General features: G+C 35.7%; 1 protein-coding gene across 2 annotated transcripts in view; it reads left to right on the plus strand.

Annotated features, from left to right (window-relative positions):
• DPYD (dihydropyrimidine dehydrogenase) overlaps positions 1 to 23,428 on the plus strand; it is an 802,992-nt gene that overhangs the window by 418,392 nt on the left and 361,172 nt on the right. For both annotated transcript variants that reach the window (XM_035017962.1, XM_035017963.1), the window contains exon 13: positions 3,109 to 3,324. In XM_035017962.1, coding sequence (XP_034873853.1) covers positions 3,109 to 3,324 — 216 coding nt within the window. The remainder of the gene's footprint in view (positions 1 to 3,108; positions 3,325 to 23,428) is intronic.

Here is a 23,428-nt window from a genome sequence, read left to right on the forward strand (position 1 = left end):
TTTCTTTCTTTCTTTCTTTCTTTCTTTCTTTCTTTCTTTCTTTCTTTCTTTCTTTCTTTCTTTCTTTCAATTACGTTTTTTATTTTAATTCCAGTATAGTTAACATAATCTAGGCTGTTTTTGACAACTGTTATTTACGAACACTATTGGATGACTGGAAAAATAGTATTGTCTGAAATTGAAAATCGGATAACATATTCTTTAGAAGAGAATATGAGATATACTTTGAAGCAGTTGAGTTTGAATTAATGGCAAAACATCCATATCCAAAGGTCTTGAAGTCTCTTGGAAATGTGAATTTGAAGGTTATGAATGGGATTTGGGAGGAATTAGCCTCATGGTGAGAGCTGAAATTTGAAATGCTTAAGTTGTCTGAGCAAGGGAACAGAGGGAACAGGCTTTTAAACTTCAGAAAAGGAAGCATACATTGGGCATGAGTAAATTAGGAGATTGGACAGACTGGGTTGCTGTAGCGCCACACTGTGGTAAAAAGTCTCAAAGACGGGCGCCCGGGTGGCTCAGTCGGTTAGGCGACTGCCTTCGGCTCAGGTCATGATCCTGGAGTCCCTGGATCGAGTCCCGCATCAGGCTCCCTGCTCAGCAGGGAGTCTGCTTCTCCCTCTGACCCTCCCCCCTCTCATGTGCTCTCTTTCATTCTCTCTCTCTCAAATAAATAAATAAAATCTTTAAAAAAAAAAGTCTCAAAGACAAAACAAAACAAAAGCCCTGTATGTGCAATATGAAAAACAGCTGCCTATTACAAGTAGATTTTAGATTATATCATATATGCATACACATCAGTAGTATTTTTGTCAATAAAGGAAATACATGTTTTATAAGAAGCTGTACTTCTCATCTGAAAGTTTTGTGTGTGTGTTTACTTTTTGTTAGTTGTTGTTTGCTTTGGTTTGTTTGTTTTTTATTTTTGTTTTGAAGCCTAAGGAAAATCTTGTGAAGTTTGTCCACGTCATTCCCGTTTTAGTATTAAGGCAGCAACCGTCTTAATAATTTCAGGGCAATGCCTTATTTATTTTAAACTACATAAATTAAGAAATGCAGGGTGCCTGGGTGGCTCAGTTGGTTAAGCGACTGCCTTCGGCTCAGGTCATGATCCTGGAGTCCCAGGATCGAGTCCCGCATCGGGCTCCCTGCTCGGCCGGGAGCCTGCTTCTCCCTCTGACCCTCCCCCCTCTCATGTGCTCTCTCTCTCATTCTCTCTCTCTCAAAATAAATAAATAAAATCTTTAAAAAAAAATTAAGAAATGCAAGTTGAACTGTACATCTCTATCTACCTCCTTGGGCTGTTGCCTAATGCCATATAGCTACGATTATAACAAATTCATCTGTAAGATTGAAGAGAATAGATATTTCAGTACCAAACCTTAAAAAGAGAAGAAAACTAGTAGTTTCTAGTAGTGTCATTCACCTCACCTAAATAAGAATATGGAACCATATGCATTTCTGCTCTTAGCATCAGACACAAACTTGCCTGCAATTTCTAAGATTCCTCAGATACAAAAATTACATCTAGATTTTTCCCAGTGTGGACCAGTCCATGGTGTCCGGAAAGTCTTCCTTAGTCTAACCTAAATTTGCCTGATTCAATTTAAACTATGATTGCACAGCTGAGAAAAATCACATCAAAGGTGTTTTTCCCCTGATGTACCCCTGTACAAATTCACACACACACACACACACACACACACACACATGGATCAAATTAACATATTCCCTATATTATACATTATACCTTTTGTCTTTGCTAATCTTTTTAATAGTATTACAATTCCACATGAGGACAGGAGAAATTATATTCAGAACAGGACTGACCAATATTCAGAAATGTGCCTTGAAACCCAGAACAGCTGAAGCTTTGATATGGTCAGGCACCTCTTTGTAGGTGCAGGAGACACATTAGTCTTTCAATTGACAAGTTTGATGCCTTTTTACATATTAAGTGAACTTTACTTTGCATTATAAATGGTGGAGGTCCAGAAATAATTTGTATGCAAGTCATGGCAATTTTTATCTACATAAGACACACTCCTGTAAAATTAAAGTTATGCTCAAACAACTTTTCCTTTGAGTGATGGTTCACAAGGGAAAGGAGTTCTTACTTCAGGATTAACTAGCCCTATCGCTTCAGTTTGGCTTAGAAAATTCATCCTTTTTTATATTTGCCAGAATTATTTGTCTTTCAGAAATAAACAGAGAGAAAGTGAAGGAGGGAGAAAAGGAAAGAGACAGAGACAGAGACACTTTATAAACCAAAGGCCTGATGAGATCTTTAATAACCTCCCCAGCCAGGAAGAGACAACATTTAGCAAGTACCTACCCTCTTCAGTGTGCCATGCACCTTGCATAAGTGTTTTCATAATGCAAGGTAATGTCATTACAGTGTTCTTTTAACAAAGGAAATTTCCAGTTTTGAGAGCCAGTTGCAGGTTTCCCGACATTAACTGTTTTGGTACTGGTTTGGGTTCTGAAAAAAGAAACTCTCCTCTTGCACATGAGTACATTCCCCACTTTCCAAATTAGATGTCTTCCTGTGGCTTATGATCGCCTGCCTTTTCCAGTACCCCTAGGAGGTAGGACATTAGGCAACCAGCATTCCCGCTGCTCTACTGAAAACGATAGAGGAGAAAAAGACATGGACAGATTAGGTGGCTTTCCTAAAATCTCATAAACAGAAGTGAGACTACTGGAAATTGAATTTAGGCCTCCTGACTTTCTGTTGCCCATATCTCTGAGCACTAAAGACATTTTCCACAAATTAAGTACAAAAAGTCTGGTTTATGGGACCAGGGAGAGGGAGATAAATTCTGAAAATTTTCCCTTTTGTGTTTGAATCTCCATATGTTTTAAATAGAGTTTTTTGTTTGTTTATTTAATTGATTTTATTTCTGTTAATAAAATTAGAAAAAGATTCTATTATATGAATTTGGTTCACTGCTAACTGACTTTTTTTTTTGCCAGTTTTCATCACTGTAAACAGACCAAGATAATCTATATTAATTTGAATGGTGTGTTGAAGTGATTTTTGTCAAAGATTATATGGAAAAGTCAGATCTGATGCAAGAACAGTTATTGGCTGTTTGTTTTTCGCAGTCGCAATATGGAGCTTCGGTTTCTGCCAAGCCTGAACTGCCCCTCTTTTACACTCCTGTTGATCTGGTGGACATTAGTGTGGAAATGGCTGGACTGAAGTTTATAAATCCTTTTGGTCTTGCTAGTGCCACTCCAGCTACCAGTACATCAATGATTCGAAGAGCTTTTGAAGCTGGATGGGGTTTTGCCCTGACCAAAACTTTCTCTCTTGATAAGGTAAGAAAATATTTTTGAAGTCATGTTTAAATGTCTATCATGTATTTTAATTAGAGCAGAAATATTATGATGGCAAGATTTGCCTGACCAAGAAATAATAGTTACTCAACTACTGGACAAGACCTATTAGTCCAAGTTAGTTTTTATTTCTTTTCCAATCTTTCTGTCCCATGGAAGGGCATGTATTCTCCATTTTGTTTTGTATAGGAAGCATCAAATATATATATATATATATATTACAGAAGTGGCTATTTCATGTAATAGTCACAAACTCATGAATTCTTATTTTGGCATTAATTATTTTGTGATTTCTGGATGTGTGTGATTGAGGACATCTGCCTGAACTCAGAGTTGGAGAGACTAGGATTTGGTTTGTGCATAATCTGGGACCCAGTTCATGTCAAAAAGAATCACTCAGTGTACCTCATTTGTTCTGATAATAAGATTCTTCTTGAACTTTTAAATATAGAAACTTTTTTCAAAGTACATATACCTGACTTTAATTTGGCATGATGACTTTGTATTCACACCATGAATGGACATACTTAGTAGAAAATAAAGTACCTATTACAGTTAAGATTAATTCTTTAAAGTGCACAAAGTGTATAAATTCATGTCTTTAAAGTAGCATGAATTATACAATAGAAGGTTGCATCCTTATACGGTTTTGAATTAGAAAAGTACAGCAGAATTTAACATTCTTAGATCCTTTATTGATAAAATTTTAAATGCTAAATCTATCAATGTATTTAGTACTAACTGGTAGTTAGTAATAATTAATGTGTAAGAATCTGTGAATCTAGTGACTGAGAAAGTGTATCATTATTTAAATCAGCCTTATCCGTAGGCAAAGAAAATAATAGAGAACAAATATGCCCCATTAAGCACATTCTCTCCTTCTTTCTCCTCTTACTAGGATCAATAGCTGGCATTAGTATGGCTAAAACATTACAGCTGTCTTATTCAGACACTTAGCTTTACAAGAGATTCTAGAGAATCCTCAAAAGTTAGAAAAACCAGGGCATAAAAAATTTCATAAATGTTTTTATGTTTAAATAACTAAAGGGAGGTTCTTTTTCAAATAAATTGGCGGAATATTTAGAAATACTTTGGTTAAATAAAGTGTAAAGATAAACAGAACTTACTGGATTCAGCTTTAGAGTATCATTAATCAATTGTTTACAGCTTTGTAGAATATTGATAGTATATTTGTCTTTGTTTCAATTCATCCTTTAAGAATAACTCAGAAGCTGTTATCAAATGTTTAATCCATTGAGAAAAACTGAGTCTCTGATGACATTATAGTTACACTGTTTTAAAAATTTTATATGTAAGCAGAAATAGGTGGCTAATCAGGTACAAGTGAAGAACTGTAGGAAAAAATGTTTGCTTTGAATTTGCTGTTTGCTGGCAAAAAATTGAATTCTGATTAATCAGAGACATCTGTCTTTACTCTGTTGGTGACATGCATTGATTTGTGATGCTGTCTCTTTCAGTAACTTAGGAGCAGTAGCCTTTATTAGGATCACCAGCAGAAATAAATGTGGAAGCTAACTTCCTTCTAAACCTCCAATTTGAATTTAATCTATCAATTCACAAGTCTGTGATGCTGGTTGAAAGGGAGAGTAAGGAACAAATGCAAATTAAATTTAGCATATAAAACATAATGTTGGGGGCTTCCTTAGGAAGCTCTCTGTTACTTGCTTTGATGGTGGGTAGAACAGAATATTTGTACAGACTATTTTAAATGTATTTTTGCAGATTATAATGACATAAATAATGATAAAATGCCATTTTCAAAAACAATTGTTTCCCATACGTGGTTTTGCAAAGTAATCAGTTTGCTTCATAGAGATCCAGGGTTTTTGTTTTGTTTTGTTTTCTTATATTGTCCCTAATTAGTGACTAAACCTGTTGTGAATGTGAAATTGTCTTATGAGCGTCTATACTTTCTTGCTGAAGAAATGTTGTAGCATACAACTCAGTAGGTAGAAACACGTTTTCCCCACAGCCTCTTACTAAAGACATCTATTGAGATATTATATGTTCTGTATATTTGTGTGACATTATAGCATACCAATTTAGATTAGCCTTATTTTAATTTATTATGCCAATTCAAGAATCTACTTAAAAAGTATTAAAATTCAGAATCTTGACATTTGAAATTTGGATGCTCTTAATATGACAAAGGTTATTCTATGGAGTTTTGTTATCATATGAAATATTAATATTTCACAATACAGTTTTGATGAAGGACAATTTGCCGAGCCTGCATATGATAAAGAAATTAAATGCTTATCAAGGGAGTTCAGTAAAAATTAGAGCCCTGCCTGAACATCTGCTGGAAATTTTATTATCCTGTCCTACTGACAGGGTGGCTCCCTCGTTGTTTTTCTAGATTGACAGCTGAATATTGCACTGATTTCTGCAGCAAATATGTTTAGGTGAACTTTGTTTCCCTTTTTTTTTATTTTTTTGGGAGTTCGGAACATGCTTTTGATTTTCATCCTATACTTTTTTTATACTCTTGACATTTGTAGATGCCAGATTGAGGTCTAATATGCTGTAGCAACGATAGACCATTGACTTACAGTGAAATGCCAGTTGATATCTCAGTAAACAGAAATATTATTATTCTTTACTGTGCAGTCTGTATAAAAGCTGTATGTGGTTTCTTAGGGAGGCAAATGATCAGATTTTTAATGTCAAATATAAAAAGATCTGTATTTGCTTTTGTGTTAAATAACATCAAAGATGGCTTTTATTAACTATATTCTTCCTTCCCAAATCAGTCTTCCCTGGAATGTCCCAAAATATGTAGATTGCCTTTCTTGAGATTCTGTTTATGTTTGATAAAGATGATATTTAAAATATCATCATAAAATGATATTGAGAATATAATTAAAATTATTTTTTACATATAAGTATATATTGCATTTATGTTTTTTTTTACTTTTTTATTATTATTATGTTATGTCAATCACCATACATTACATCATTAGTTTTTGATGTAGTGTTCCATGATTCATTGTTTGCATATAACACCCAGTGCTCCATTCAGTACGTGCCCTCCTTAATACCCATCACCGGGCTAACCCATCCCCCCACCCCTCTCCCCTCAAGAACCCTCAGTTTGTTTCTCAGAGTCCATAGTCTCTCATGGTTTGTCTCCCCCTCTGATTTCCCCCCCTTCTGCATTCATGTTTAAATAAAAAAAGGTGGGAAAGCATTCAAGGTCAAGCTTAATTAAAGCTAAACTGTAATGACACACCAGAGAAATGCTATGTTTAACTGGTAATATTAAAACTTTTTTAGACTGCACATAAAAGAACCTCCTGACCCATGTCCACATTATACTGACAGGAAATAGATAAAAAGATTTTATTTTTGTGAATTATATCATAAATTTTGTTCTCTCAGGCATCTACATATAATATACTGCAAATATGTAATCTGTGACTGCAAGTTGCATACATCTTTATCACTACATAGATAAACTCAGAAGTGTTTAGTATTATTCCAAATCAAATTCAAACCTAAGCAAAAATTCACTTCATTTATACGGTATATAGTATAGATATTAGAATAAACTTGTGATTGATTTTTAGTGAGAAAATATCTTGAATGCATATGTTTTGTTTTAGTAAGTATCACATGATTAGACCAATAGGTGCACATATAGTGAGTCTCTCAACATAAAATACCAAAAACTAGAAACTGAGAAATATTTAAGGTTCTTCATTATTTCTTTGGAATCAAATAGTGATAGCTTTTTCCATAAAATACAACCTTATACCACATAACACAATGTTTAGTGTTATAGGGAGAGTTTGATAAATGTTTCATAAATATTCATTGGATAAATGAATCAATAAATGAATAAATAGATTTTTGGCAAAAGCATATTGAGTTTCTATTTTGTTTTCAGTCATATGAACAGACAGTTAACACATAAAAAATTGACTGTTCTGAGTATTGATCTCAATCAAAGGAGAAAAGGCCAATTTAAAATTTTCATATCCCATGTTGCTTTCTGGAGTGCATCTATACATATCTGAAAATGAAAATGTCAGGGAAGTTTTTAAATGGATGGGTAGTGTTTTAAGACTTAAGAGTCTTAAAAATATAGAGATTTTTTTGAGAAAACAGAATATGTATCGCACAACTTTAGGAAGGGAAATAAAAATCATCTGGCCAACTATCTAAGCTTATGTGTCAATAGCTATGACAGAGTAAATGTAACTTGTTTTGGAGTGCTTTTAGTAACAAGAAATATGCTAGATCTTTAAGGCAAAGAAGGCTGTTATAGCTATGGAAAACCCTATTTTAGGAATATCTTCTTTTATTGACCCCAAATTGGCCTTTCTCATAAGTTCCATCCATGTTTTATAGTTCTGCCCTCAGAGACACCATGGAATGAATTAGTCTAACTTATTAGCATAAATGAATTGTTGGTTTTTAAATATGGTGGGTTTTTTTTTCCCCCCAAGTAAATAAATACCCTAAAGAAAGGCTAACAAGTATGGAGAGGCAGTGACGTCTAGGGAAAACAACTTTGGCCTGGGAGAGTCCAGTCTCTGTCCAAAGCTGCTTCTAGATCACTACCTTGCATGAACTGTTTAATATTATTATACATTGTTGTTGTTAAAATTATCATTATTATACACATAATTAACTACCGTTTATTGAGTGCTTAGAAAGTATAGACATTGCCAAATGTTTTTCAGAAGTTATGCTTTGAATCTTCATGATATCCCTATAACATAGAATTGAAAAAAAAAAAATTTTCATATGAAATAATAGAGTGAGAAAGTTAAAACAATTGCCCAGGACTTAGAACAACAATTATTTATTTGCTCACAATCATGTGCATTGGCAATTTGGCTGAGCTCAGGTGGGTAGTTCTTCTGCTTCACAAAGTGTCGCTTGGGCTCATTCATGCATTTTCAGTCAGTTGGAGGGATGCCCGGGGACTGGCAAGGTGGCCTCATTCATACATATGGACCCTCAACTGGAGTTGCTGTAATTGCTCAGAATGCTGAGTCCCTCTCTCCATCTCTTTATTATCTCTCTTGCCTCGTGGGAGGCAAGAGGATGTTCCTTGAGTAGGACCCCACTCTGCTCCCTACTAATGGTTCCCTAATCCGTTGTTCCTAACAGCTATTGGCTCTGTCCTCTGGGCTTTTATTCTGGCCTCTGAGTTGTGTTCTGTTTTGTTTAAGAAATAGCCAGTGATGGCCATTCTTGGCAGTTGAGTAACTTTTTCAACCTATTACTTGCCATAGAAAGTTAACCCCTATTCTCTTTATTTCAGTTGCCCCTTTTAGTCCTAGTTCTTAGTCACGTCATCAGAAAACTTGCCTGGGCATCTGGGTGGCTCAGTCGGTTAAGCGTCTGCCTTCGGCTCAGGTCATGATCCCAGGGTCCTGGGATCAAGTCCCGCATTGGGCTCCCTGCTCTGTGGGCAGCCTGCTTCTCCCTCTCCTCCCGACTTGTGCTCTCTATCTCACTATCTCTGTCTCTCTCTCTCAAATAAATAAAATCTAAGAAAAAAGAAAAGAAAAGAAAACTTGCTTAAAAACTTTTGAATCTATTAAGGGCTAAAGCCACATTCATAGTTCTTGTTTAGACAGATTTTTCTCCATTTTGGATATTTCTCCTGCTGTGGCACAATGTCCTTAAGATTCTTAGAATCGATATTGTCTACCTGAGAGAATCTACTAGGATCTGCTTTAAATCTTTCTAAAATCTTGACAAAGAATCATATAGCAACACTTTTGATGTGATCTTTACCCTAAGGTCATTTCTTACTTTGAAAATCTTTTCCTCCCAGAGTAGAAAAAAGACTAAGAATAATTTTATTTTCTAACACAGCAAGTCCTGGGCCCTTTTGCTTTGCTCTAAGTTTGCTTAGCAAATTAAATATATCCTTTTTAAGTTAATTTCTCTCTTACAGTACCTTATTATTCTTGAGTAGAAACATTCAACCGACACTTTCAGTGTTTTGTCTAGATATTTCTTTAGTCAGATCCACACATGCATTATGTACATTTTCTATCTTCTGAATTATCACCAGAGATATTCTTGCCAATTGTTCTGTCACTACATAATACAGGCCACCCTTTTCCCAGTCTCCAATAACAATTTTCACACTGCATTTCAAGCCTCCACTAACAGTTTGTTCACCATTTTTCCAGCCTTTACTAACAGCCGACTCTTGATTTTCCAAGAGACGTCTCTGCCCCCCTCTCATTTCGAAAGCCAATGCCACATGTTTTAGATTCCATTATGTTAGCAAACATAACCAATTTCTGTATTACTTATCTCTTGCTGCATATCAAAGCACAATTTAGTAGCTTAAAACAACAAGTAATCTGCTCTTGGTTCTATAGTTTGGCAATCTGGTCAGGGCACAGCTGGGTGGGCTTGACTTTGCCCCATGTGACATTAGTTGTTCTCACTCACGCATTTGCAGTTAGTTGACAGACTTGGTGGCTGCTGGTCCTTGATGGCTTTATTCATGTGCTTGGGACCTCAGCTGGCATAACTGGGCCTGGATCTCCATATGGTCTCATCTTCAAAGAGACTGTACGGAGCTTGTTCACAAAGCGGCTGTATTCTAAAAATGCAAGAGTGGAAATTATGAGTCTGAGGCTCAGAAGTTGCGCAATATAATTTCCACCCTCATTTTGTTGGTTAGAGCAAGTCACAAGGCCAGACCAGAATTTGGGAGCATGGAAATAGCTCCTCCCATCCAAAGGCTGACATCCACAGCCCCAGGATTGAACCAAGGTCTATTTGATACAAATCCAGATGCTTTCCTCTAGATCATATTTTCTAACTTATCCTCTCTGTATCTTGTTATTTTATGTCTAAACTGAAGGCAGTTTGACTCCATCAGTGTTTGGCAGAGAACTGGAGTTCAGCTGAGCAGGTGCACTGAGGGCCTTCTATCCCCTACCTCATAGAGCAGCACCTATGATTTTCTTTCTTTTTTTTTTTAAGATTTATTTATTTATTTATTTATTTATTTGAGAGACCGAGAATGAGAGAGAGAGAGTACATGAGAGGGGGTAGGGTCAGAGGAAGAAGCAGGTTCCTCGCTGAGCAGGGAGCCCAATGTGGGACTCGATCCCGGGACTCCGGGATCATGACCTGAGCCGAAGGCAGTCGCTTAACCAACTGAGCCACCTAGGCGCCGCTATGATTTTATTTCTATTTTGGTTTTATGTATAGTGTCACAGAGAGAGACTTTTGAATTAAAACCTTCTGGGAGTGATGAATCACTAAATGCTACACCTGAAACTAATATTACACTGTATGTTAACTAACTAGAATTTAATAAAAACTTGAAAAAAATAATAAAACCTTCTGGGAATCCACTGTCCATCCTTTGTCAAAAGCCAATCTCCTCCTGTGCCAATTTTCTTTAGCCACACTGGCCCTCTTTCTACTTCCCCAACATGGCAGGGTCCTCCCTCTCTTAGACCGTTTTGCTAGGGTTTGCTCTGTCTGGAATGCTCTGCCCTTGGATCTTTATACATATAGCTCTTGCTTCTCATTCAGTTCTCAGATCAAAAATTACCTCATCAGAGAAGTCTGTGCTGACTGCTCAAAACTCAATCTTCCTGGGGCGCCTGGGTGGCTCAGTCATTAAGTGTCTGCCTTCGGCTCAGGTCATGATCTCGGGGACCTGGGATCGAGCCCCACATCAGGCTCCCTGCTCCGCAGGAAGCCTGCTTCTCCCTCTCTCACTCCCCCTGCTTGCGTTCCCTCTCTCGCTGTGCCTCTCTCTGTCAAATAAATAAATAAAATCTTAAAAAAAAAAAAAAAAAAAAACTCAATCTTCCTGTGCCACATTTCCCTGGTTGTTTTTGTATTTTGTTTTTCTTCACTGCACTTACCACCATATGAAATTACCAGTCTCTTGATCATGTATTTGTTTACTTGTTTATTTTTCTGTTTTGGCCATTCAAAGTAAGGTTTATAAGAAGAGGGATGTTGTCTTTCTTGCTCACTACTGTATGCCCAGTGCCAAGAACTATGTCTGGCAGATAGGAAGGATGCAATACATACTTGTTAGATGAATGAATAATTATAGGATTCTAATTTGAACCACAATTCCACATGACAGCCCTTCAGTTACTTGGAGACAGCTCTCATGTCCTATCAACAAGCCTTTTCTTTTTCCTTTCTAAATAGTCCTGTTTTCCTTTCCATAATAAGGTTTGCAGACTTTTTACCATGTAGGTTGTCTGTTCTCCCATGTGGATTTCAAGAAACTTGTTTCAATCCATATTATCTTAATTGAGAGGAAGTTGCCTACATTTGCACAAATTGCTAGCACCTATCAGCCAGACAAGAATTCAGGAATAACATTGTCAGGACTATAAGTGCTAAAAATAATATTTGGAGCTGTTAAGAAAAATTTCACAAATATGTTATGTAATAATATTTTAGAGCTCAGATAATTCTCTTTGGATTACACTACAAAAGACTACAATTTACTCTTATAACTCATTTTAAAAGGCCTTATTAGAAATAAAGATCTGAATCTTTTTAAACATTAAGTCAAACAGATTTATTTTATTGTTACTGAGTTTCTACACCACATTATTGTGAAAGTCTATGAAACAATAGATGAACAACTGTCCAGTGCATTATTTTTCCTGTTACAGTTCTAGCTTCAAATTTGGTGCATAATTAATTTCTATTTATCGTGCAGTATTGTTCTCATGGTATATACTTATGCATTAACTAAGGAATTATAATTATTTAAACAAATTCAATGTAAACTTCTCATCTGGGAGACTTTTAACATTCTAAAACCATAAGTGATTTCTGTGTGCTAATAATTTTATTTTCACCTGGTTAGGTTCTTTAATTGCTATTTAGATTTATTGTATTGAAATTATTAATATTGACTCATCCTCAAATTATAAAGAATGGGCTTATTAAAAGGCTACAGTTCACATGTAAGAGTCCTATAGGAGATTTCATCCAAATGCTCACTTCAACACTATTTTAGCAAGCTTTTCTATGAAGCAACCCTGATCTCATCAATAGCAAAAGAACACGCATATCCCTGCATGCCCATTTGTGTGTACACTTGCAATATGGAAACTAAATCTTGCAAGTTAGGATCTAGTAAAAAATATTCCACATCTTTCCCCACAGTTCTAAACTAATCATTGTTTTCAACCATGCTATGTATGCCAGACTTAGTTTGTTCAATAGAAAATATGGATTATGATGTTTCCAAACACAGGCTAAATGCATGTACTTCTTAACTATAAATCCTTTAATTGTAGCCAAAGTAATATTTTTAACCAGGTACATTATTAAAGTTATTTAAATTGCTCCCAATCTTTTTTACCTTTTATTTCACAATTGGGCTAGTTGATTATGAAGCAGACCAGTCAATTGTCCAATATAATTACGTCTTCACCTCTTTTCCATTTCAGGCTGTGATTTCACACTTGTTAATTAGCTAATCATTTTGGTAGAGTGGACAAGGTGAGACTCAAATAGACTTTTTAATAATATAAATTGATGTGCACAATTTTGATTTGGGTTAGCACGTAGAGGAACCTAACCTGTATTGGAAAATACTTTTCAACTTTGGGGGTTTTATTTGTTTTGTTTTGTTTTAAAGTAACTTTTGTCAAGGTTCCTGGAAAATCCTCATAATTATGGCTAATGGAAATTTTCATAAAGTACAGTCCTGCTGATTGAGAAACTGATTTTACTCTTTTCCTTTCTCACATAATTCTTTTGCAGATTTTTAATTTAACTAGTCAAAAATATCCATATTCTGGCTATGTTTGGCTGATTGGGCCTTGGTTGAAATTAAAATGGCTTGAATTCCATAATACACTCGTTGCCTTTGTATTTTCTTCATTGATTTTTAACAAGATTCTAGTCATTACTACATAGGGATATTCTTTATCCTTCACTGAAATACTGAACTATAAAACCCAGTGATTACCTCACTGTCAGGTTTTTATTAAAGACATACCTACATTGGCCATTTTATTGTAAGACTTACTCAGTTTTAAATTGCAGTTCTCTCTATGCTCCTTTCTCTTACATGACTTGCAGTTGGCTTCATACTCAATCAGCACTGTTTATAAAATGAGATCCCATTAGATGTTTAAGGAAGTGACTGCTTCTTTAAAGAAATAGTCAGCCAAACTTCCTTTTCATACACCAATTACCTTTACTTACTGGACTTCTCCATCTGCTTCTTTTACTTCAGCTAAGTCCACAGCTCTTTTTATCCTGCTCTGTTTACTCATTTTTAAGTTTTTCCATGGTATCCCACATGTTTGGAAAACTTACCATTCCTCTTCTGCCAGTTCACCCTCAAAGTTAAAATTTATCTTAAAGTATCATCAAGTAAATTGTCACTTTTAGGTATATGGTCTAGACTAGATGTATTCTGAGAGCTGTTGCTAATGTCCTTTATATGCCCTCTTTTTGATCTCATTCACTCAACACACATTTGTTAGGCGCTGATCATTCACGGAGTGTGTGTGTGTGTGTGTGTGTGTGTGTAAATGGTCTTTTCTCTAGAAAACTTAAACTCTAGTTCAGAGTATACACCAAAAGACTGAAGGCAACAGAAAGTCTTAGACTAAAAATGTTACTTAATAAGCAGTATTTTCCTCCATTTTTTTTTTTTTGCATCCCTAAGAGGTTTTTTTTTTTTTTTTTTTTTCCCCCTAAGAGGTTGTTTTTATTAAGACTCTACTGGATATGCACAGTGAGGGCAGAAGCAACCTCGGTATACAATTCGTACTTAGATTATAACTTACAAGATGTACTGGAAAAATGTAGAAGGCAGGCAATATGATATATCGTATAAAAGTTACAGGGACTATTTGGAAAAGAAGAAGAGATCAAATTATCACTACTAATAAGGTGATCCTTGCATGGTTTTAGACAGTTCATCAGAATCACAAAACTGTATCTTTTGTCCAGTCTGTCGTGTTGCTTGTGTTTCCTCCAATGGTTAAAAAGAAAAATGACTTCACATTTGAGCTTCATCTTTATTCTAGGCAGAAAGGATAGCACATGGACATTCATGGTCATGAGAGTGCCACGCATATTTAAGATTCAGCTGCTAAATCTTAAGTAAGATTCAGCATATGTATCACAAGGTGGTGTAAGTAGCTGGAGAGACTATGGGAAAGGCCCATTAGGCTAGGAATTTAAATGTGATTGTATAGACAACAGAGAACCTGAAGAGGTTTTAAGCAGAGGAATTACTTAATTCAATTTGGAATTTGCTTTTAATCATAATGTAACTCCTATTCACCATTTTTAGTGATATTTTCTACTTTTTCTCACACAGTCTCTCTTTTCTGATTAAATCAGTCTAATCACTAGGCTTATTATGTTTGTGTCATCTATACCTTAATTTTACCATTTTTCCTCCTTAAGATAATCTCTTCTCCTACTCAAATATTAAAAGGCCACTGATGATCTAATGGTTGTTGACCGATGGTTATCTTCTTCTCAGTCTCTGAGCTTCTCTAAAATTTTATTCAGTCGACGTAAGATAGAATGAATTCATTATGTGTTTGTTTCTTTTTTTCCTTCTTGAATGTAAGCCCCTGGAAGGCAGGTCCTGTGACCTTCAGGCTTTGCAAATGAAGGAACTGGAAAATACATGTTGATTGACTCTTTCCCTAGTCTAATCAGTAAGACAGATGTGTTTTGGAATGTAGTGCATTGTTTACAATATTGTGAATATTAAATTGGCAAATACCACTATTTCATGATGAACAATTTCACTTTTTTAGATAAATATAATTTTGTACAGCTATAATATTCTTCTTTAGGAGACATATTTTTAGGGTCTTTTTTCTTAGGTGCTGTCATGGGTCTTCAAAAATTTCTCCCACCATTAGGGAACTTTCCCCTATGGCCCTTTTGAATCTTTGGTTTTAACTTATTCCCTATACAACTCCTAGGAACCCTTGAGTTCCTTTTTTTCTGCTGAGACCCCTTTGCTTTTTCAGGGGTCCCTACTGAATAGACCTTAGAGTGACCTCACATTAACTTATTTTATATGGGTCTCTTAACTGGTCCACGGAAAAATTTTACATTTGCTTTGCCCTGACATCCTAGGAATGCAGGCTGGTCAAGGTATAGTTGCATCTCTTTTAACTCATTTTTCAGCAGCAGACAACGCCCCAGGTGAAGGAGAGAGGAAGGAAGGTGGAGAGGAAGCATCCTAGAGTGGCTTACATCTAAGGAAGTTTCAGGGAAGTCTTTGAGAAGTCCTCAGTTCTCAGGAATGAGCCTGCCTTAGTCTCTCTGTCCTGTTCCATAATTGGCTGAGGCAGGGGAATGCAGTACAATGCAGGGATGGATCTCACAGCAGAAGAGCTGGGGCCCTTGATCAGTTATGTTCCCTGTAGCTGGAGTTCTGTGAGGTTGCCACAAGGATACTTGGATTTTCTGCCATAGCCAGCGTAAGGTAAGCAGCCACTTGGTATATGGTTTTTCAGAGGGCAAATAAACAAACATTGCATTGTATTTTGAAATCTTCTCTTGATCAATACGAGGAAAAATGTTATAGCACCAAAGGTGCTATGAATTTACACAAAGAAAAGTATGTATTAAAAGAGAAAAATGAGATTGCATGCAGAAGGCTGGAAGGGTTTTTTACCCTAAATTTTCAGTCGTGGTTTTCACAGCAAATCACAGTAGTTATTATTCAAGTATTACAACTGTTTCTCTTTATTTGGAAGAAAGTGTCATCTCTTTCCTAAGTAATGTGACTGTCAATAAATTACTTAACTTCTCTAAACCTCAGCATGCTCACTAATAATTTAAGACAATACCTGCTTTCCCTTTCTTACAGTATTTTAGCAATACTCAGTTGGAAATTTAAAAAAATAGAAGATGTAAAAATGATTTGTAACATGTGAAACACCGTATCAGTAAAAGTTATTGTTACCACAATCTGCGTACCAAATTTAAACATCAGTAGTTATGTAATCATTTATTAAAACATATAAAATCATGTAATTTTGCCCCTCTCATTTAAGGACTCTTCCTCACCAGTACCACCCACATCCAAGTCCCCATGATTTCTCACTGAATACTCTTCCAGCCTCCCAAAGAGCCTCCCAAAGAGCCTCCCTGCTTGCACTCTGCTCTGGTCCTACGTTGCAGCCTCCAGAACATGGACTAGGTGGTCTCTTATAACATAAATCATATCATGTCCCTCCTTTGCTTAAAATATTCCAGCAGCTTCCCAAAGCCCTTCAAATAAGATCCAAAATCCTGTACAATCACTTTATCATCTGGCTCCTGCCTATCTCTCAGACCTCATCTCATTCTACTTCACCTTGTACCAATTAAGCTAGAGCCATAATGACCTTTTCTAGGTTGCTCCAATAAGTCATTCTCACCTTCACTAACTGTTCTCCTTGCCTGGAATTATCAGACCCTTATATTCAAAAAGAAAAAAAGAGAAAATTATTGCTAATGGAAACGTGTAAATAATATAGGAATAATTCCGTTGTAACAAGTAGTTTATTCTTATTGCAGTTTATCAGCTATCGGGAAATGGAGATGCCAACTAACCAATTAAACTATGAAGTGATGGTCACATATTCTTCCTTTCTGTTCCTTTCCATTAATAGGAGATTTTATGACTTTTAAAAAAATCATTCAATAAAATTCATCTTTAATTTTCTGAAAAGAAAAAAGGTAAAGAATTGTTCTTCCTTCTAGCTGTTGGGATCTCGTTAGTTACCAATCATAAAATCTTCAGAAAATGGGAAGTAGTTTATAGGGGTCAGAAATTTCACTGCAGGGACGCCTGGGTGGCTCAGTTGGTTAAGCGACTGCCTTCGGCTCAGGTCATGATCCTGGAGTCCCGGGATCAAGTCCCACATCGGGCTCCCTGCTCGGCAGGGAGTCTGCTTCTCCCTCTGACCCTCCCCCCTCTCATGCTCTCTCTCTCTCATTCTCTCTCTCAAATAAATAAATAAAAATAAAAATAAAAAAGACTGAATTAAAAAAAAAGAAATTTCACTGCAAAGAGCAATGGATGTTATGTGACATACACATGGGCTCAGAGAAAAGCATTTTTAAAAATGCTTTTTCATGGAAAATTAATAAATGTTAATGTAAATGTTAAAACACCCAAGTTGCGATTCCCGGTGTCTGACCCTCTTCATAGTTCACTGAAAGAAAACGAGAAAATGCTGCCCAAACCTAGAACACCTTCCCTCAGTGTAGGTGGGATTTGTGTCTGTACCTGCTCTTAACATTAAGGGGATTTAATCGAATAGGGCTGATACGCACATATCAGAAAAGTCACTCAAATTATTATAGGCATAGCCAGTCATGGGACATAATTCATAGTACACTCAACTGAAAGTGTTTTACATTAAAACATGAAATAAAACATATTAAGAAGTAAACTTTATAGCCATTTCTGGAGCGGGGACTTAAAATATCTTTAATATTGGACTTCCAGCATTAAATAAAAGACAAGTTTATAAAGAGTTCAATAATTGGACAGGCTACATATTGATTTTTTCCTTTGTTATGTAATATTACCCACTTCTCCATCCAGAGCCATGTTGTACCGGGTTGAAGAGTGCTAGAAACATGGTCGCTGTTGTGTATTGGAATGTGGAGAGACAGAAAGGCTGTCACAGCAGTCAATAAGATCTGAGAGGTGTTGACTAATTGCCTGCTAATTACACAGTAAATTGTCTAATTAAGCTGATGGTTAATTAGGGTACGCTTGCACAGCAGTCTTGTGTAATTGGCAAACTGGTAAGGACTGGCAGAGAACATGACTGGAAAGCTCACTGCCAGTGGATGACAGAATAAGGATTTAGTGGAAACAAAAGGGTTGTCATTTTTATACTGAAGGTTTTGTTTCAGTTCTGCAGCTATTCTGCAGTGAGCAATTGACAAATACATCCGAAGCCTAAATTACGTGAGTAAAGGAAGGCTTACGATGTGCTTCAACGTGTAAAATATGTTGCTGGCTTGCCGTGTCTCAGCCCTGATACACTATATCACGTTAAATTACTATACACGTTGTGTTTTTGCAGCTCCTCTTTTTAACATATGTTATTTGCTGTTCATATGCAAAAAAATTACGAAAATCCCCTCCATCTAAGGGAAAAATTGCCTCTCTTATGAAAAAATGAAAAGATGACAAATGTGACTGATTAAAAAACAACTGAAATAAGAACTTTGAGTTCAGGGGCGCCTGGGTGGCTCAGTCGGTTAAGCGTCTGCCTTCGGCTCAGGTCATGATCCTGGAGTCCTGGGATCGAGTCCCGCATCGGGCTCCCTGCTCGGCAGGGAGTCTGCTTCGTCCTCCGACCCTATCCCCTCTCATGTGTTCTCTCTCTCTCAAATAAATAAATAAAATCTTTAAAAAAAAAAAAAAAGAACTTTGAGTTCATTATTTAATTTTTAATTTATGCATCACTAAGAACCATAAAATATTAAACATAATACAGATATGTTTGGATAATACTTTAAAGAAACAAAGCATTTAATTAATTAATTAATTAATTAGAGAGAGAGCGCAAGCACGCCGGGTGAGGAGGGGCAGAGGAGGAGGGAGAGAGAGAATCTTAAACGGGCTCCATGCCCAGTGCAGAGCCCAGTGCAGGGATCTCTCTCACAACCCTGAGATCGTAACCTAAACCGAAATCAAGAGTTGGACGCTTAACCAATTGAGCCACCCAGTCACCCCAAGACATTTTTTTAATGAGAAAATTTCAGTTTTATCATTTATATGATTTTACCATGCAACTAGCTTTTGCTTATAATTTAGTAAAATGTAAAAATAGAATATTTCAATGTCTTATTAAATGTTTTTCATTTCTGAATGGATATGAATTACCTGCCAAATTTGAGTGCCTTTAAAACTAGAAGCTCCAGGGGGTTTGTTTTGCTGCTATTATTGTTCTTCATAGCTGAGGAAGTTTAACTTTCTGTTTCAAAAAGTTATCTATGATTGAAATACATGAAAATTCTCTCTGTAAGTAAACTAATCCATTGAAGAATACAGGCCCTTTATAAATGAATTTAGGTACACATACATGTCACCTCTTTATAAGGGACCTGATGCAAATGATCACTTCTATTACCACTTACCACCCAGGTTCCAAAATTTTTGTGGATTATAGGTTGCAGTTGAAACAAAAGGCTACAGGTGCGCAATAAATCTTGGTTTTGTACTTTTGTGTTAATAAAGCAAGAGAAAATTCTAACATTTCAAAGCTAGATATCTAAAAGATAAGAAGGCCTTAAGTGAAATTATGATATCAACATTTTTTTCTGCTTTCTTAGCAAATAAAATGTGTGTCTGCCTGTGATTGGATGGATATGTATATATTTTTTCTCACTGTTTTCCATAGAGAATTTGAAGTTCTGTATCTACTATGTTTTTAAATAGAAGGAGAAAAATACATACTATGTGCTCTCTAAAATGTCTTTGAACTAGCATTAACCTTGGAGATATATGCATGGTAAATGAAAATATTTACTATTTTAGGAGAAAAGGTGTTTTTCAACCTGTTTTAAAGCAATACTTTAAAATATTAAATCACAGATATAAAAAAAGATGTAAAATAAAAGTATTCTTTATTTCAAGAGTAAAAAAAATCATATTCATTCTGTGTGGAGTCTTAGGTTATGAAGTCTTTATAAAGAAATTATGCAAGATAGAAGAAAAGTGAATTTACCAAAGGGAATACAAGGCTAAACATTGAAATTGCTTATTTAAAGATATATCTCCTGAGGGAGAAAAATCAGATGGAGGTCAGATGTTGCAACTTCAACCATTCTATATTTTGATCTACTCAGTTTTTCATTTTATTCCTCAGACAGATAATATAAAAAGTTGATTTATTATAAGTGATAAAAGTTTGCATAAAAAGAAATCAAGTAGATCTATCTATCATTGTAATTAAAGTTTTAAGGAAGAATTTTTACAAGACATAACCTTCAAGAAAAATTCCTCCTTTATGTTTACATATAAATTTCAGTGTTTTTTTCTATTAAGTCAAAATCTAATCTATATTAATGGTTTCCACTAATATACAGCTATCAAAAGAATATGTTCTATATGTCATCATCTGTTAAGGACTTCTTATAATACTCTAAAATGGCACATAGGTATTTATTTATATTTACATATACACATGTACCTAACATACATGTGTATATGTGTGTTATGTAATCTCAGTTTCTTTTTCAATTCCTTAGAAAATTTTATCCCTATAATTTAAAAAACGCAAGGTAAAGAAATAACAATATTTATTAACCTTAGCCATCAACCTTATTCTAAAACACTTTTGTTTTCTTTTATAATTTACATACCATAAAGCTTACTCTTTTAAAATATGTAACTTTCACCACTATCTAATTAATTTCAGAGTGTTTCCATCACTCCTGAAAAGAAGCCCATACCTGTTAGCAGTCACTCCCCATTCTCCACATCCACTAGCCCCTGGAGACCACTAATGTATATTCTATCTCCATGGATTTGCCTATTTTGGACATTTTGTATAAATGCGCTCATACGGTATGTGACCTTTTGTATCTGGTTGCTTTTACTTAGCATATTTTCAGAGATATTCCATGTTGTATCATGTATCAAACGTCATTCCTTTTTTGTGGATAAACTACGTTTTGTTTATCTATTCATTGGTTCATGAATATTTGGGGTTTTTTCCTACTTATTGCCCATTATAAGTAGTATTTTCTTGAACATTCACTTATAAGTTTTTGAATGGATGTATATATCCAGTTCTCTTTCAGATATACCTAGTTGCAGAATTACTGGGTGATGTGGTAACTGTATGTTTAACTTTTTGATGAGCTGCCAAACTGTTCTCCAAAGTGGCTGCACAGTATACTTTCCACTAGCAATGTATGAGGTCTCTAATTTCTTCACATACTCACCAACATTGCTTTTTTTATTATAGCCATCAGAATGAGTGTGAAGTTGTTTCTCATTGTAATATTGACTCCTACTATAAGTGATAACTAAAATAGTAAAAGTATGAAGGCCTAATAATTGCATTAATATTCTTAATAGCGTATCACCATAACAACAAGTCAATAGAACTAACAGTTAAAGTAGCTGCCATTTTTCATTCTTCTCTCTAATTCCAGAAAGTGTGGTCATCAGGAAAGGCTGACCCACTTCCACTGAAGGCATGACATAAGAGCAAGTCTGAAAATTGACTTTGGGGAATGGGGGTATGGGCAACCTCTGAAGAATAGGCCGGTTTATTTGGGTTCTTGGCCTTTGAGAGAAAATGTTACAAGGTGGCATATAATCAAAGAGTAGTCTCTTGCCGTTTGGTCATTTGTATAGTTCGAGGATATGAATAAATGCTCCAAGCTAAATTTTGAGTATAACATAGTGAATTAAAGCCTAGGAGAAACAATTAATATGTTCTAGATAGCAAGGATAAGGACTATTACTCTAGGAGCCTGAATCAGATGTTCTTCCCTATTCTCTGCTGCCCTGCTTAGTGGTTTTATCATTCTGGGTCCAAATGCATAGATTGTGAGACTTAAAAAAGATTTACCTTAGCTCTTGCTCTAGTCTAAGAGTTCCATAGACAGATGAGGAGAATTAGTCTTAGTAACAGCTTTGTTCAGGTTCATATAGATGGTGATTGGACACTCTCCTACCGTGTACTTGGTACTCTTATCACTGTATTTTTGTAGTATTTTATAGTCACTATAGTTCTCTGTTCATTTTTATGGTTCATGTATTATAGAACTATGACTCTGTCCTTGCTCTCAGAGAACTTCAAGTCTTGTGGTAAGATGCATCAGCAGCCAATTCCCATACTTCGTAAAACATGCTAGAGAGGAAGAAACAAGAGCTGTAAAAATCCAGAGGAGGCACCAGACCAAGCTGGAGGCAAGGGGTGTCACTGGAAAATAGATGAGTCTAAGAGGAGTCCTGAATAGTGCCTCTGGAAAGAAGAGGGACGTGGTGTGACTGAGTAGCGTGTGCAAAGTTAAGCAGAGAGGGAAAGCCCAGTGGAAGTGGGAGTTTAGCTTCACTAGAAAAATGATGTAATGAGAAGAGGGAAAGCTAGACTAGAACCAGATTATAAAGGGCCTTGTTCATTAAGAGTTTAGACTTTATCTTAAAGGATAACAAATGGACATTATGCTGAGAATGACGTGACAGGCTTTGAGAAAGGTTTCTCTGATAGGGTATAAAGTATTTAGCAAATAGCCACGTAAGAATGGGAGAGGATCCATGCATTCATTCTACAAGTATTTCATAACAAACCACCCAATTTCCAGACACTGCTCAGGCACTGAGTTTAGCGTGGTCACAAACATGGCAACTTCATGGTGTGTACAGATACAGTATACTAGGGAAGAAATGCTATTGTCTCAAGGTTGGGGCTGGAGTAAGGTGAACCTGTTTGAAAGGTATAAAGGAGAATCAAGTACCAGCTTGATGTCTGATTGCATGAAGGTAGGGACGGGCAGGGAGAAGGCAAGAATGACTCCAGGATCTTTAACTTGGCAGCTGTTTATGGTTGTTCCATTCACAAAGAAAGTGAATATAATAGGAGGAGAAAAATATGATTTTGGTGTTCTGTGCCGTTCACTGAAGCAGAACTTTTCAATATCAAAAGAAAACTGTCAATGGGTACTTTTATTCTCCAACTATAATTACTTCAAATATTTGGAAGGAAAAGGTCACCCTAATAGAGGAATTGCAGTTATTAAAATTGAACTGAAAATGTTAATAATTTCTCAGATGAGATATAAGCACTAATGTAGAGTTCTAAAGTTTGAACTCAATTTAATTATTCTAAAATTAGATCTAAAACTAACATCTAAAGGGGAAAAGTTAACAGGATGTTAAATCAATATGATTAATTAACTTGATATAAATAACTTGAGTATTGCTATGTTTATCTGTAAATCATTTATCATGATACCAGCTGTAAAAGAAAACCTTAATAATAATGATAACGATGTGTGTCATCCTCCCACTCACAGAGGTGTCATGACAAATTGTTAACGAACTGTCTTACAGCACTTCACAGACTCAAATGCT

The sequence above is a fragment of the Mirounga leonina genome, unplaced genomic scaffold (genome assembly GCF_011800145.1).
Source record: "Mirounga leonina isolate KUSES-001 unplaced genomic scaffold, KU_Mleo_1.0 Mir_173, whole genome shotgun sequence".
NCBI classification, from domain to species: Eukaryota; Metazoa; Chordata; class Mammalia; order Carnivora; family Phocidae; genus Mirounga; species Mirounga leonina.